We start from the raw sequence: 14,341 nt of genomic DNA on the forward strand, positions 1-14,341 counted from the left end.
TGAGTAGGAACACATGCTGTGAGGAAAACAAATGGAGCAAAGCTTTCCAACTGCACCTTGAGAAAGCTTGTGATGGCACTTTTAAATGTTTGCTCTAATCGGTTCCAATTAGGAAATGGAAAATAGGACACACTGTTTCCTTCAATATTCTCTCTAGTGGTATATATGCTTATTCAGTGCTAAGACAGAAATATCCTGAATGGAGGTACGGATTGCTATGACTCTTTTTTTGTAAAAGCATTATTTCTTTTACCATATGGTGGAGAGTAAGATATGCGGTAACTGGTTGGCTGATGCTTTTCTGTACTTTCAAAATATCACAATTCACAAACAAACAGGTTTGTTTCTACAAATGACACTTCCACTTGTTTCAAATTGGAGTGCCATCCAAGTGTGTGTTAAGAGTTGTGTTGCCACAATCTCATCCTTGAAAATACATTCCACTCTCACTTCCATTGGAAATGTTATTAAAGTGATCTTTTCTCCTTGTATAAGAGGAGATGGAAAACTTTTTTTGGTGCATATTAAAATGAAAAAATTGTCTTCTGTTTATTTTGAACCAAAGTAGACTAGAGATTGGGTAAGACACTAAGGACAAACATTGTGTTCTGATTTGTTTTGGAATGAGTCTGCTCCATCAAAAGGAAGTGTGTGTTTGGCAATTAGGGGATCATTACGCAGCCAAAACCAAACCCATTTTAGGCTGGTGAACTTGTGGTTCTATAGCAAGCTTCCTTAGCTTTAGCTCAGACATAAATGAGGATCTAGCCTTTCTTCCTTTGGTAAACCTATCTTCTCTTGTGGGAGTTTTAAAGGGCTAACTATAATGAATAAAAACCTTTACCTTTTATAGAAAATACATCATCATAGAGTTCATACAAACAAATGGAGTATTGATATGCAGGTATATTTAATGATTAAAATATGCATGTGCAGAAATGCATTGGAATAAACAACTTTATATGGAATATCAGTATTTCTCTTTTGTCACTTTACGCAAACGTCATTTGAGCATCATTCCAGATGTTCAACAAATCTAATAACCCAGCTTTGGGGGAATCTGTAAGAGGACCAATGAACAGAAGCTGTAAACATCTGGTAGTTCTGAATCAGTAAGTCCTCTACTGCTGTTACTGAAACACTGGCAGTGTGACAACCCCAGAGCTCACCTTAGAGAGAAGCCAAATTAAAACCTGTTTTGAAATAGTTCAGAATGTCATTTGTATGTATTGAATTCAGGAACAACTTGTTTTCAGAAATCTTCCTGCCAAATCAGTGGAGGAGGCTTTACGTCACCGGCAAGAATATGATGAGATGGTGGCAGAGGCAAAAAAGCGAGGTATGTTAACTGCCAATAATCCCCATAATTCTTTTTAACTGTGCAGCAAAGATAAAGTAATTCCTGGTTTGTAGGCTAGTAGGTACAGTAACAACCTTGTTTAATATCTAGGGTATTCTCTGGTACATATGTGCATGCAGTTGAAAACAGAACTCAATTATCAAGGTTCAGAAGTTAGTTTAACCTTTTCTTTAATTTTTAAGTAGAAACTTCTTGATTTTTTTTTTTTTTTTAAAATTACTTGTCTAATGTGATCAGCTGGAAACTTTCTGGGTACTCAGACTCTTTTTTTCAAGCTGTGTTGCTGCAGTTGCCACTGAGAGCCAAAGTATAAAGCAGACTGCTTAAAGATCTGGTTTTTACAGGAATTTGAGATCAATTTCAATGTGAAGGCAGGTGAAAACTTAAGGGTTTTTTTCCAACCAGCTTTACCTGTGTGAACCTTCCTACTCCCACTAGATCTGTTTGTTAAGTTAAACATATCTGTAGCGTCTGGTACTGTGTCAATCTATGAATAGTTGTTGAAAGAACTTCTGTAGTCTCATGCTTTTAGTGTTCAGGGAATAAGCTATTTTAAGAACCTGTGCTGCATGTTTTACTTGGGCGGTTGTCAGAGATAGAAACTTCTGAACTGATTGAGCCTCTATGGATCTGTGGCAGCTTACTCTCAAAGATGTGGTAAGAAATCCAAGGCATTTGACAACTCATTTTACTCTTCCTTTTGTGGCGTGCATCTTGTAAGGTGTGATCTGAGGTCCATTTTCTCTAACTCTATCTTTGGAGGGTCAACCATGTGTAGTGTTTTATATGTGTGCCCTGGTATTCATTAAATTGACTACTGCTGCACACAAGGCTTCAGTAAAAACTTAATGAAGCTGGTCAGCTGTATCAGTTTACCAGGGATGGCACGTTTACTCCGTTGATGTGTCTAATGCATCCATAAATAGAAAATGCCTTGCAATTTCACAGTGGTTCTTAGTGATGTCAAGATAGCACTGCTCTGTCCTTCTTCCTTATTAAAAAACAAAGGATCTGCAAATGATCTGCAAATGATCCTTTTTTAACAGAAGGCAGAATACTTTTTCTCTTGTTCAGCCTTGTTGCCTTATCTCAGATCTTTCGGTCCTCTTTCCAGAAAATAAAATACATAATCCTTCTAGGTGGTATTTTCAGTAAAATTTGAATAATTTTAAAATGGATGTAGAATTTAACTTTTGAATAATAATTTTATCTATAATTATTGCTGGTTATTCTAAGTAATAAGTAAGGTTTTAGTAGAATGTGGTGTGAAATTCATTGCAGGAAAAACAGTGCTGCTGATGTGCTTGCTTTTTAGTCATTCTGTGTACTGCAGAAAAGAGTGCTAAGAGTTTTCTAGCCACATTTTTGCTTGTCTAAATCACTGTGTATTTGAATAATTTAAAGATAGTTTAAATTTAAAAAATTCCTGAGAAATACACCTACAATCAACAGAAATAGTACCAGCTAGCTCATGCACAACTGTAATTTACCCTTGATCTCTTTCAGGCATCATCTAAATAATTCGATAATAGCTGAATTATTTACCTAATAATTTATATACACTAATACAGAATTATTAATATGTTACACTTAACAGAAATTAAAGAAGCACATAAAAGGAAAAAAATAATGAGAGAGCGTTTCAAGCAAGAAGAGAATATAGCTAGTGCTATGGTGATTTGGGTCAATGAAATACTACCTAATTGGGAAGGCATGTAAGTAAAATTCTGTTGTGTAAATGAGGCAAGGCTGGCTTGTTTCTCCTCTGGAAACGGAGGAACCATGTACCTTATCTTCCTTTTTCTTTTTGTTTTGTCAAGAAGTCAGTTTTTGTTGCTGTGATATAGCGAGAGCTCATTACAAAGCAACATGAAATGTGCTTTCTGGGAGCTTAATGTTTTGGGTTTTTTTTTTATGGGGCTTTAGTATAAGCAGAGATGCTTGAATATTGATTTGGGAATTCAGTTACTTTGCTTGTAAGCTTCCCAATGAGTTCAGAAAACAAGATGTGTAATATGTGCCTCTTCCTCTCTTTTTCCTGCTTCCTTGTCCTAGGCGTGCTACCCGAAGAGTTCGAGAGCTGTGGTGGCAGGGATTACCCCCAAGTGTACGTGGGAAGGTTTGGAGTCTAGCTGTGGGAAACGAATTAAATATCACTCCGGGTATGCCTTAACAGATCATATTTTAATGCAAAAATTAAGTTGGTTATTTTGAAAGAAAAATTTGAACTTTTGTTAAAAAATATAAATTGGGTTATATTTGCTTTTTGAAGAACTGTATTTCACAATCTTAGGAACAGGTGTTTTTTTTACAGTAAGACATCATAGCCTCGTAGATTATGGGAACAATGTTCAAAACCTGCCTACAAACACATCTTAGTCTTGTAAGAGTTAAGATGATGCTCCCCACCCAAAAAAATCTTTTTATTTTTAAAATTGAGAATTTGTAGCTTTGCGTTCTTAAGGGGTGGAAAAGCGAATTGCTTTATTCCATAACTAATGATTTTGATGAACTGGAAGTGTTCCAGCCTATTCACAAAAATAAAAATCTGACTTATTTAAGACATGATTTCCCTGTTGTAATTTGCAAGTTCACCACAGAAGAAAGCATAATACAGTGCACACTATAAAACTGTATGTAGTGGTACTGCAGTGGTTGGTGGTAACCATCTAATAGATTCTCCCCCTGCCCACAGTGGTTAAGATCAAACCAAGCAACAAAACCAAAGCCAAGAATACTTAGTGTGCTTTTCTGGATGTTTTGCATGGGTGCTTTTCTTACTTACCTCTTCCTTTTTTGTTGTTGGTTCTGTTTTGCTTTCTTGCAGAACTTTATGAAATCTTCTTGTCGAGAGCTAAGGAAAGATGGAAAAGCTTCAGTGAGACAAGTTCTGAGAATGACATAGAAGGTGAGATCTCCTGAGTGCTAGACAGCCTCCGATTCACTTCTACAAACCCAGCAGGTCTCACAAGTTCAGCTGCAATTGCAGTGTTAGGAATACTTGTTAAAAGAACTCAGGCTCATTCCCTACTTAAATGTTTGCTTTCTCATAACAAGTTGGTGAGTGAAGGGCTGAACAGTATTTACTATATCAATAAAAGATGCATTGAAATATTGCATGTGCTAGTTCATTTGCAAATGAATGTGTTTTCCTCTGACTTTATTAGATACCAGGAGTAAGCTCTCATGAAAATTTTAGATGAAATACAAAAAGAAGAAATGGGAAACTAAATTACAGTATGTGCTGCTGCTTGGATCTGCTTAGATGGTTCTTATGTTGGTGTCCCGCCCACAATTTTGGGAAAGAAAAATTATTTTTTTGATTGTGGAACTGAGAGGTGAAGAATGTGTACCATTACACATCTCGGATCCCACTTGGGTTTCCTTGGCTGCTCAGATGGCCTTTCCTCCCAAATCTGTTAAGTGGGGCTGTTAGCATGCTTGTATATATAACAGAGTTTTATTGCTGGCGTATTACTGTCTCCTGTGAGTGTTTTTTCTGTTAAAAATAGCATCAATGATGTTTATAATGGTGGATGTATCTTTGTTATAAACGTTAACTCGTTGTGCTGTTAACTTTTTTAAATGCTGTCTCGTGTCATACTGTCAATAGCAGCTGCTATGAAGTAACTCATTTTTGAGTTGGTCTCTTGGGACTCTGCTTTTTTGTTTGCACTTGCCATTGCCAATCCTGATTAACTGGCTAGTTTGACTGTAAATTATTTGGGTCTTCCTTAAGCTACCTCTGTGACTCATCTGAAGTCTTGAGACAAACTGTTTATAAAAGATTCTGTGTGTACGTGACTGTAAATATGCTCATCCTCAGAAACACATTTGCAATGCCCCTTGGATTATGGGGTGGCACTTCGTTCTTTTGTTGTTGGGGTGTGGGCTGAGTGTGGGGGAAAGCTTAGGTAATTTGTTTATTTTGGAAAGGTAGTAGTTCTGGATGGGAATGAATGGGGAAGGGTCCATTTTGATTCTGTCAGATGTTCTGGGAAATGTCGTAATAAGAGAAAACTTAAAGTAATAAGACTTTGATCTCTGGTTGAAAAGCAAGCCAGCCCAATGTGCTTATTACTGGTTTTGGTAGCAAAGTCCAGAAGATCAACTATTTTAGCCTCATTTAACATATTTGAGTAGTTTTGAGGGTTTTTCCTGTTCAAATATCTTAACGCTTTATTTTGGCAGATAAAGATTAAAGCATGAAAAGTATGTTTTGGTGTCTTGAAGATAAGACATTTGTCAAAAGATATGTTACCTATCAGATCTGTTTAAAAGACCCCCTAGCAACTCCTCTTTGGAGTACACGAAGTGAATTTATTGTATAAATCCAGAGTTTCTTGTGCTCTATATCACAGATTCTCATCTTCCTTGGGAATCAGTCTAAACAGATACTGTCCCAAATGAAATGATCCCAAATTATCCAATATAATGCCTGTGCGTTTTGAAAGAGAAAGGAGGGATTACACAGCAGTTCTTGAACTTTTTATTTTAGATTGTGTTATGTTCGTTCTCTGAGTTGTTAATTGCCCTTTTTCTCCCAAATTCCCCTAACACAGCCTGCAGCAGTCCCATTCACTCCTGAATGCAACTATCATAGTTTTAGTAGGACTGGAAGGAAATGCTGCTTTCCAGGCTTCAGCAGAGCAGGTTCTGTTTAGCCTGTTCATCAAATTCTGTGATCTTCTGCTTTCCAGATGGCTTTTGGCTGGTTTAAGCCCTCTGAAAGAGCCTTTTCCCCAAGTGTTGCATGTGTTTTCTCCTCGCTATCACAAGCATTTGCATCATACCCTTACGTACAGGATAGGACAGAGATAACTCAAGGGCCGACTGAATTTCTTCTGGAGATTCTTGAGTGAATACTACCTTCTTTCCTGCCATTTGGAGAATGCCAGTCCTAAGGATGCAAAAAATAAAAAAATAAAAAAATCTGAGTCAAATGAGAGCTAACGAGAGCTCAGAAGTAATGTAACTTGTGCAGATCATAACTGTGTGTTCAGTTCTGGAAACTTCAGTGAAGCTTCTCTGTATATTTTAGTTACCTTCAGTAAAAGTGGGACATGAGAAATAGTTGACTTTACAGGTGAAGAAGTGCTGGCTTCTTGTGATAATGATGTAATTCATCTTTTTTTCCCCCTCTAGTGCACATAGTACATTTCAATGCTGCTGGTTGAAATGAGCCACGAAATGAGCTGATGAGGAATTAAAAATTTGAAAAGCGAGATCCCACTGGATCATGTTTTGATCAAGAGCAGTACTCTCACTCTGTGCTCTGGAATAGACTCAGTAACTGAAGTCACAGTAGATTATAAGAAAGAAAACAGGGTTTGGAGGACTGGGCTGGGCAAAGTTCAAATTCTAGAGAATGCAGGGCCAGTTGCAGCCTGGATAGAGCGTTATACAAAAGTAACAGGTAACCTGTTTCTATCAGTTTTAACAAGTGTTGGTTTTACTTGCAGATGCAGTTGCATCTGTTGCTGATCGCGAGGCCAGTCTGGAGCTAATTAAGCTGGATATATCACGCACATTTCCATCCCTGTATATTTTCCAGAAGGTGAGACTTCTGTAACTTTAGTTAGGACGACTTTAAACTTCTGAATAGCTAAGCAAGAAAAGAAACCTAGACGGCTAAAGATGGAATAGTTTTTAGAAGTTGTTTGTGTAACGCAACAAAAGTAAAATTAACTCCTTTCTACATACAACAACAAATAGTAATTTTTTTTTCTTTTTTTTATGAGAATAAAGTAGGGACACTTAGGGATGGACTATAAGGCTTTTTCTCCTGGAAAAATTCTGTGTGGTTCCTGTTAATGTTTACGAAATTACATGCAAAACTGAGAATATTCACACTGCTTCTACAGAAATCTTGTGTTTTAGTACACACTTTCAGGCTTTATGATTTTTATACAATATATATGCGCGCACATATAGAAAATAGCATGTACTATTGCAGTACAGTAACTTGTGTTACTAAGAATTAAAACATCCACTGTCTCTGAAAAAGAAAAACCAACCTGGATATGTACCAGATATCCTTACTTTCCATTATATATCGATTTCCACTGAATTGGTCTGTTACTCTTCCTTGAACATCTCAAAAGCATACATGGAAATGCTTCGAGTAAAAAAACTTGTACTATTCTAGATCTGAACAAAGCAATAATTCACTGGCTCATTTGCATCTTAAAATACTGGCTTGTTACCTTCCTATATTTATAAAGTGATTTTGAAAAAAAACTTTTTTTTTTCTTTTCCCCCTCCTCTCTCCCCTTTTATTAGGGTGGTCCTTATCATGATCTCCTGCATAGTGTTTTAGGAGCATATACATGTTACAGACCGGATGTGGGATATGTAAGTATTTGCTGTAAAATGTTTATAACATGGGAAATAAGATGTCATGTATTAGATTGTATTTAAATAAGTAGGTTATCTAAACTTTATGTTACTAGCAGTTAAAAAGAAAAAATTCAACTTTGGCACTTATTCTTTTCATAGCAGTTAGAATGATGATAGTTCTTAGAGATAATTAAATAGCTGAAAATGCACTGAATGTCAAGGATAGTATACTGTCTGGCTTGCAGTTTTAAGCAGATGTGTTCACAAGGCATTATAGCTCTGACAGACCCAGAGTACCTACAGGAAAAAAAAACTGCGGGCGGAATTCCAGCGAGGACTCAGCCTGTTCTGTCCTGGTGTTGCTCCCACTGCTGCCATTTCCACAGTGATAACTCTGCTTCTCTACTGCACATCCTAAAATCCAGAAACTCCTCATTGGTGTCCTGTTGCCAAAGATTAATCACTCTATCTGAGTTCAGTGAAGATTGTTTGCAGCAAACATTACTGTGTTAAAAAAACCAAAAACAAACCCAAAACCAAACCCCATTAAAAAACTGCCAAAAAACCTGCAAACAAACCAACTAAGCTTAACATCTCTGCTGAATGGTGTCAGCTCACAGAAGCAGTTAAATAACAAACGGATGCTTTTTCCTTCTTTTTCTTTCTTTGTTCCTGGGGGTAGCTAGAACACTTTTCACAAGCTGCAATTGCTTCTGGGCTAAAAAGAACTTTAGTTTTAAGTCTGATCCGTGCAATGAAGGATTATTTAGCACAGGGTGTGTTTTCCTTCCTAAATCAGACAAGCTTGGGACTCTGCATTAATATCTAATTGGTTTTTCATGTTCAAATGTTTTTAGCCCTGAATTCCATCACCTGTGACCTCATTTTTGGAGACCCTCCCATACTCTTCAAGTGAGATTACAAACTCTGCAGGTTCTGACACTGCTTGCTCCCAGGGTGGAGTTTTAAAAGGCAAATTAGTAATTTTTCACGAATAGGTCTTCTCTTTCTCATTTCAGCTACCCTGGATATTTCTGGTCACAGGTGGTTTTTTTTAAATGTTAATATGGTGGTAAATTTAATGTAATCTTATTTCCACACCCATCTATCCCACAAAAATGGTAAGCTGCTGGACTGTTGCTGATTCGTACCAGTACTTTTTTCCCTAGTTGGTTAAAATACTGAGTGCATTTTTTTAAATGAGAAGCAGGCAGCATAAATGCCTAGAAACAGCAGGATAATCATCATTGCAGTTGAAATTGGTAAAATTATTTTTAGTATAATGAGTATTCGGATCGTCAGTTAACAACTGCAAGAATAATGCCCTTCACTTTTATTGCAGGCTAAGTGTTTTTTGAGAGAGTAATCATGGGAAAATGTAAACTTGTGTTGTAGCTAACCACTTAAAAGTGATTTTGTCTATGTGAACAAATACTTTTTGGCAAGTGGGAAGATATGTATTGACTGTTCTGAAACAGAATTTTGTCTGAATTCCAACATATCTGTCTGGGTCTAAACTGTTCCATATGTGAGGTTTTTATCCATGTCTGCTTTTCCCATAGCTTAACAATGAACTTAAGGCCAAGTTTTGCCTCCTAGGAGCTCTGGGTCCAGCCTGTGTGGTTTTAACTTTCTTGCATTCCAAGTCCCAAGGACTCGTGATCATGAGTCTTCCCAGAAATTCCATCAAACACCTAAACCCGGCATCTGAAGAAACACTCTATTTCTTGCTGAAAGCAAATTGACTGCATGCATGAAAACTATCCGTGTTGTTTCTGTTCATCTGGAAATGTTATGCAATGGTATTTGACATATTGCAGACTGTAAATATTTGCATTTCCAAAGATATACGATGTACTGAACCTACTCACCAATATTTGCCTGATGCTTTTCCCACTTGAAGGTACAAGGGATGTCCTTTATTGCTGCTGTGCTCATTCTCAATCTGGAAGAGGCAGATGCTTTCATTGCCTTTGCTAACCTTCTAAACAAGCCATGCCAGCTGGCCTTTTTCCGTGTGGATCACAGCATGGTATGCACAGAGTTTTCTCGTTTTGAACCATAACATTCTTCTGACTTGAAGCATAGTTGTTTTATTGATGACTGCTATTGAATAACGGAGAACTTTAGCCTTTGGTTACAAAATTGAGAGTACCAGATTCTAATCCATAGAATACATGCTACTGTTCTGATATTTTTTGTTTTCCCTCTAGAAACACTTAATAGTTGTACTTATCCTAAGAAGTCACATTGTGCTATGTTGACATCATCAGTTTTGGTGGGGTTTGTGTTATTTTACAACTAAACATTCTTTTGGTGCCTGCTTATGAGGTGCTTTGCTGTCTCTACAGATGCTGAAATACTTTGCAGCCTTTGAAGTATTCTTTGAAGAAAATCTTCCCAAATTGTTTCTTCATTTCAAATCGTACAGTCTTACTCCAGACATATATTTGATAGACTGGTGAGTTCAGAGAACATGGCAAACAAAGCAAACACTTTCTGTTTTGCTATAGGTTTTTCAGCAATAGAACTATAACATTAAAAAAAAAAAAAAGCATTCGGTAGGTGTTTGTGTACCTCAGCTTTCTTGTGAAGTCATGGTGAACTGTTTTGTGCAACTGGAGTTCCTCTGGCAGGGTTCAAACTTTATGAGCTTGGATTAGGGGTGACATCTATTCAGATAGAAAATGAGGTGCACAGGAGTCCTGTGTGTCTCATTTTCTCGTTGCTGCAGGTGAGTCAGCTATGTGCAATATAAGTAGGGGAGAGGAGGCTGCTACACCATAGTTGTCTTATGACTGATTGTAAGTGACTTGATGAAACGAGCATAATCAGCTCCTGAAGAAAGAATGACTAGAGGAATATAGACTTAAAGCAGAAGGAGGATGAAATTTAGGACCTGGTTTGGGAAGGGATAAACTTGGAAACACAGTGAACGTTTTGAAGTAATGAGTGTTCTAAAACAGAGAGTACCAAACTACGTGATGTACCTGTAATTGAAGGCAGTAAGGCAAGCATCCTTGAAGTGTGCTTAGTGCTGCCAAATGTGGAATGTCTGTTCATAAGTGTGTGTGTGGATAAGGATGTGCTTCATATAGGATTATTAATGGGTTAGAAGTTTCTAATAGTGTAAATTGAATTGGGTAGAATTCAATAATATAAAAACATTGTGTCATCTGAGTAGTTGGGAATGAAGAACTTTGGCTATAAGATGCCGCTTACCAGTGAGCAGTGAGTCTCAGCAGGAGCGGGTTGTGAGGCAGGAGTGTGCTGCAGTCCTGAGAGTTTGGGCAGATTGAGAGAGGTATATATATTGTGGAAACAGTGCTGCTGTACAAAGTACTAGAACATTCTGCTTCCAGTTACCTGTGAGAAATGAAATTGTTATTCCTGCATGCGTTCCAAAGATGGCCTTGAGACAGACAGCTCCTCTTACAAAGGCAGAGTGGAAAAGGTTATGGTAGTCTGCGGTAAGGAGTGTTCTGAGGTTCCTGAACGACTTCCCAAAAAGAATAATGGGGAAACAGAGAACACTGTGCTTTCTGTCAAAGGAACCACTACACATTTATGGGAGGGGTTCTACAATATGGTACAGACAGCAGACTGAACTCTCTGCCCATGTATAATGAATGCTTTTTAAAAACAAACTTTACAGTAAGAAATGCAATCGGATTCTTCTTGGTAAGAATAGAACAGCAACTGTCTTGATTTCTGGATGATTTTTAAGATGAATAGACATTCATAATGTATCATGGAAATATAGTTACTCCTTAGGACATTAGTGGGATGTAGCCTTCTATTGAGGTAGTTTCTGACTTTAGTTTAGAAAACAAATGATGAACAGAGCTGTTAAACTGTATGGCTTAAATAATGGGAAGGGTTAAGTTACACAGTTGCGATCTTTATTGCTGAAGTTCTTATTTGTACCTTATACCCTGCTTGAGTGTAAAGATGTTTGTAACTTCTCTAGCTAGAGCTTCCTGAAGGAGGTGGCTTTCAAATGGAGGATTTCCTGTATGCTAAACAGAGATGGGTTTCAGAGTAGGAGTTCTGACTTCAAAAACTGGAGACTTGTAGATCTTTGAAATATGGAAAAAATAAGAACATATAAAATAACTTGTCATCTGCTCACTCTCAACTAATATAACTGAGATTTAAAGGAGGCTGTATTTTCCTCTTTCTGAAATATGTTAAAGTTATAACTGTGCCTTTTTTTTTTCAATTGTAGGATTTTTACCCTCTACAGCAAGTCATTACCACTTGATCTGGCCTGTCGTGTCTGGGACGTTTTCTGTAGAGATGGAGAAGAATTTTTGTTTAGGACAGGATTAGGAATCCTTCGGTTATATGAAGATATTCTCCTACAGATGGACTTTATTCATATAGCACAGTTTCTAACAAAACTTCCAGAAGACATTACATCAGAAAAGCTTTTTAGTTGTATTGCAGCTATTCAGATGCAGAATAGTAACAAAAAATGGGCACAGGTGAGTTTGTTGGGTATATCTATATATCTCAAAAAAAGACGTGTCAGCACATATGGGGCACTTAATGACCGCTTTATGCTGCGTGTTTGTCTTCTGAGCAATGGGCACTTCCTTTCTAGTGTCTCATTCTAGAAATTAATCTCCATGCTAATATTGTGGTGGTTAATATAGATCTTTTCTATAAGACTGGCTTTTTTTATATTCGCTAATTTACTTTTCCAGGTGTTTGCCTCACTGATGAAGGACAACAAAGAAGGGGACAAGAACCATAGCCCAGCACTGAAAAGCTAATCGTTATAATGTTGAGGTCAACTGAAAATGTGGAAAACCACTTATCACAAAGGAGTTTTCACATCTCTTCTATGTGGAAAAGCACTATAGAAAGTGTGAAAATGAGATGGAAAAATGACACAGCTCTCAGTGGAGTAATGAACTGATAAAATCTTCACCCTTTTGCCAGTATTAGCTTTTGTTGTGGGAAGATTTGTTTTCACACAGAATACTAAAACCTATGAAACTGAGAAGCAGGGGAGTTCATATTTAATACTTTAAAAGAATCAGCTCAATGCAATAAACATTTGTAATAACTTCTGTTGGTACTTTAAAGAAAATTTTGAGGCATAACTTTTTTTACAAATACCACAAAGGCACTTTTTGGGGGGGATGAGGGAAATGCTAAATCTTAAGGCCCCAAAACTGCTATCCAAACCAAATGCTTTGGTACAAATATTACCTCCAAAATTAACCATCTGATGAAAGTATTGAGGACCAAATAAGGTTGTTTGGTATGTTTATGTGCAAGATGGTTAAAACTTGGGAAGGGATATTGTCTAATTTACTTGTTTCTGTTTTTTTTTTTTTTTTTTTAAGTTGCAGCTTCATTCTTCAGTCTGGGCAAATGTAATTAACTCAGGAACTGTGGAAGTATTGTGCCCAAACCTGTTAGAGCAAAAAATCATCTGAATTTTAAAGAGTGGTAAGATCAGGGCTGTTATTTTCAGAGTGTACAGCTTTCAAAGCAAGTGGTGGTAAGCATTTGTTTTGGTGTATTGGTTGTGCAGCCTATTGAAAATAGAGTGGGTATTCTGTGAAAGGGTTTTGCCACCAGAAGTTTTATTTTGTTGAGCCATTTCCAGCTAAGAAATACTTGTATGTAATGGTGAACACTAGAAACTGACAAAGCTATTTGCAGACTTTGTGTGTCAAAGGAACAGCCACTTTTAACACTTCAGAATAATGGAGACACAGAATTGGTTTTTTTGAAACTATCTTTTATTAGCGTGCAATACTGAAATCCAAAAACCATCCGGTTTAGTGATACTTAATTCTTTAACAATCTTTCAACTGTGAGAAATAAGGTCATGTTGTATGTGTCACAGCAGATGTTTTCAAACACTTCCTATTCTCAAAGATGCTGTACAACAGTTTGTGATTGTATGGGATGGAAATTTAAAATGGATAGCACTGCAGGTGAGGAACACTTGCACTCTCTTGGTCCATTTTTTGCTAATATTTAATGTAAATAAATTCCTTACATGTGGGTTTTTGTAACTGGTCCCTCTGTGGAAATCAAGTCAAAATTGCCATTATGTATTTTTAAGTGCAGGAGGCTTCCAGTTGTCTGGTGTTTAAAAGCAGAGTCTACATAATTGGGGTAAAGATTTAGTGTGGTGTACCTTACATTGCTATCTGGTTTAAAAACTACATATATGCTACTCATAACAATTTGAAATTTAAATGTCAGATTTTTCTTAACTTATGTATTCACTACTTTAATTGGATCCAATTTGTCTTATATTTTTGTGTTATCTTGTACAGTTTTCTTACTTTTCAACTATAAATCTGTATATAACTGTAAATAGAAGGATCAAGCCTTCCTTTAAGACCACTAGTAACAATTCCTGTGTAAATAAAACTTATAGCAGATGTGCGCTGTGGTTCTTTTCGGATTCCTCCGTAACTTGCTGCTAAGTAGGGCGATGGAGCGCCTCAAGGGTAGTGGTGCACGGACGGAAACCAGCGGGTTACTGCAGAAAGCACCCGCCCTTCCCTTGCCTGCTGCCTCGCCTCCCTGAGGAGGAGCTGAGGTGACGGGCGGCGCCGTAGGCTTTGAGGTCGGCTCTGCTCGCTGTGAGGCTCCGCGGTGATGCCGGAG

General features: G+C 37.3%; 1 protein-coding gene across 3 annotated transcripts in view; it reads left to right on the forward strand.

The window, feature by feature from the left end:
- The window catches only part of TBC1D12 (TBC1 domain family member 12), a 48,637-nt gene extending 34,525 nt beyond the window's left edge, over positions 1-14,112 (forward strand). For all 3 annotated transcript variants that reach the window (XM_054206050.1, XM_054206048.1, XM_054206049.1), the window contains 10 exons: positions 1,257-1,339; positions 2,958-3,075; positions 3,416-3,522; positions 4,188-4,268; positions 6,823-6,917; positions 7,643-7,714; positions 9,603-9,731; positions 10,051-10,160; positions 11,928-12,186; positions 12,409-14,112. In XM_054206050.1, coding sequence (XP_054062025.1) covers positions 1,257-1,339; positions 2,958-3,075; positions 3,416-3,522; positions 4,188-4,268; positions 6,823-6,917; positions 7,643-7,714; positions 9,603-9,731; positions 10,051-10,160; positions 11,928-12,186; positions 12,409-12,477 — 1,123 coding nt within the window. In that variant the 3' untranslated portion in view covers positions 12,478-14,112. The remainder of the gene's footprint in view (positions 1-1,256; positions 1,340-2,957; positions 3,076-3,415; positions 3,523-4,187; positions 4,269-6,822; positions 6,918-7,642; positions 7,715-9,602; positions 9,732-10,050; positions 10,161-11,927; positions 12,187-12,408) is intronic.
- Positions 14,113-14,341: the final 229 nt, after the last annotated feature.

This window comes from Rissa tridactyla, chromosome 6, assembly GCF_028500815.1.
Source record: "Rissa tridactyla isolate bRisTri1 chromosome 6, bRisTri1.patW.cur.20221130, whole genome shotgun sequence".
Taxonomy (NCBI): Eukaryota; Metazoa; Chordata; class Aves; order Charadriiformes; family Laridae; genus Rissa; species Rissa tridactyla.